The 2682-nt window shown below is 36.2% G+C and overlaps 1 protein-coding gene across 1 annotated transcript; it reads right to left on the reverse strand.

Moving 5' to 3' along the window:
* Positions 1-508: 508 nt before the first annotated feature.
* LOC107869873 (sodium/calcium exchanger NCL1) lies at positions 509-2676 on the reverse strand (the record flags this gene model as incomplete). The annotated part of the gene is given in 3 exon segments (XM_047405229.1): positions 509-817; positions 1590-1851; positions 2524-2676. Coding segments are annotated over 3 exon segments (666 nt in total), but the record flags the coding sequence as incomplete, so codon positions are not given.
* Positions 2677-2682: the final 6 nt, after the last annotated feature.

Consider the following 2682-nt stretch of genomic DNA (forward strand, 5'->3'; position numbering starts at 1 on the left):
GGTGTTTAGTTGCCAGTTGAATAGTACTCCTAACAAAAGGCATTTTTCAGAAGAGATAAAGCATTCATTACCCCCTCGAACTATTGCCAAAGTTGCTACGACACACTTCAACTTTACAGGGGTCCTATTAACCCCTACCCCACCCCCCACAACTCAATTTTAGCGTATTTTGACACCCTTTTGTGCTGATCTGGCACCTTTACTACATAAAATGAGGTCCACGTCAAGGTGCCACATCAGTTAAAAAGGTTCACAAAAGGTGCCACATCAACACAAAAGGGTGGCAAAAATAGGCTAAAATTAAGTTCGGAGGGGTAATAGGACCCCCGTGAAGTTGGAGTATTTCGTAGCAAATTTGGTCATAGTTCAGAAGGTACTAGATGCTTCACTCTTTTTAAAATAAACAAATTTTGAGAGCCTGACTAAAAACTGGCTATTATAATACTGTAGCTCCACCCCTGGCCGTGACGATTCTAGTTATGAAAGAGAAAGAGAGAGTTAAACTTACCTCAGAGAATGTCAAAGAAGAAGTTTTTGAGCTCTTCTGGCTAGCTGGAAAGATTGCTGCTAGTGCCATTCTTGCATTTAGAGCCAATGGTACTATCACAAAGGGGATGAGAAAAGAAGGTATTCCAATAGTTTCAGACAACTTTTGAATATTTTTTACTAGTGGTTTTGAGCATAAAGTCAGCATTGCAATCCCCAAAATCACTTCAAATATAGACTTGTTAAAATCCCATGTCAACAACTTATAGTTGATCTTTCCGTCTTTTTCACCCTCATCATACACCAATTTTTCAACTTTACCCCACATAATCTACAGACAATAAGACCACATTAAGGCTATGGTGAGGAGGAATCTTTACATCGAAACTTTAGAAAGAAAATGAATGAATTGAAGGATAAATGTATGTACAGATGTATTAAACACTATTTCAAATGATTAATGACAACCCGTATCCATATTGTTTCTATAAAAAACAAAATCATATTAAATTCTTGTTATCTTTAATAAGTAGACAAAACTATATATAGGTTATTAGTAGCGTTGACCAAGAAGAAGGTGGCGGATAAAAGAACACGATAATTAGTAGATCAGAACAGGAGACGATCATGCTTGTTCAATATATCTCTTTCAACTTGGATTCCAAGGAAATGAAAGGTTCGGTAACTATTTTTCATACGATCTCCTCTTTTTAAAAAAACAAACAACATACACAGTATAATCCACAAATGGGGTCTCAGGAGGGTGATGTGTATGTGGAGAAACTGTTTCCAATAGACCCTCGTGTCAACTATGATCTTCTCTTATAGATAGACTAAAAAATAAAGCAAAGTTTTTTTTCAGGCGAAATGGTCTACTGGACCCTTGTACTTGTCCGAGTTTTTAAAGTGAACACCCCTACTTAGTCCTTTGTCATCTGTACTCCTTAATTTAGATGACAAAGGACAAGTACAAGGGCCCAGTACACCTAAGATGATCAAAATTGTTCTGTAACAACCAAAGTTTCTTCATAAAATGATGTCGTAAAGGAACTTTCTAAATCTAGAAAATCATTTCCTGCAAGGAAAAATATTGTTAACTTTACCTTGTCATATTCATCGATGGCCCTTTTCTTGTCCTTACAACTAGTCACACGAATAGCCTCATTGATCCATCTTGTCATTCCATCGACAAACTCAGGTTCATCGATCATGTCATTGCGATCTGTATCAAAATCTTGCATCACCTTCTTGACTGAATCATCGCTATTTAGTTGCACTTCATCATATTTGACTGATCGTATTAATTTTTCCAATTCGTTCCGTGTTATGGAATTGTTCCCATCACTATCATACTGATGGAAGATTCTGCAACCATTACAGGCAAAGATGAGGAACAGATAGGTCTAAGATTTTTTTTTTTCTCTTTATTTGGTTGTGTTTGGTATAACAGAAGTCATTTTTCAGGATAGTATATGTCCCATGAGAATGTCATTTTTTTGTGTTTGAGTACTCAAATGTATTTTCTTAGGAAAGTAGCTCTTCGATTTCTGTTACTACCTATGGTTTCATGTAGTTGGACTGTAGTATTTTTTTCGCTATTATCTGTTGTTTTTGTTACTATATAGTGTTTCTTGTACTTTCATTACAGTCCTTTTTAGAATGTTTTTGTCTTGATCCCGGGGTCTATTGGAAATAACCTCTCTAACTCACCTCTGAGGTAGAGAAATGGTCTGCATACACACTACACTGGGTATGTTGTTGTTGTACTTCCCTCACTTATGTGTGTCGGAAGTCAATCCTTTACGATTAACTTAGTCTTTAACTTCATATTACTTTTTACGACCAACACTTAGACATTATTAGTAATCTTTAGTGCTTCAAAGTTTCATAAGAACAGTCTCCCGTTACACTTTTTATGAAGGTATATTTTCTACTCATCAACTAAACACTGGATGACTATGAAAAATGTCTTCCGTCATACCAAACGCAAGTGATCTTTTCTTAGGCGTTTCATCTTATCATGTGGAAGGAACTTACTCTTTTATACGTTCAATGTTGGGAGTTCCATCGTCATTGAGAAAGTGTTCAGCTTCTAATGCTTGGCTTTCCACATGCTTCAAGATTTTTGCCATTAATTGCTCAATTTCAGCTATTTCATCCCTTTGCTTCTTAGTATACTGCTGAACAACCTGTTGA

The sequence above is a fragment of the Capsicum annuum genome, unplaced genomic scaffold, assembly GCF_002878395.1.
Source record: "Capsicum annuum cultivar UCD-10X-F1 unplaced genomic scaffold, UCD10Xv1.1 ctg76279, whole genome shotgun sequence".
Lineage (NCBI taxonomy): Eukaryota > Viridiplantae > Streptophyta > Magnoliopsida > Solanales > Solanaceae > Capsicum > Capsicum annuum.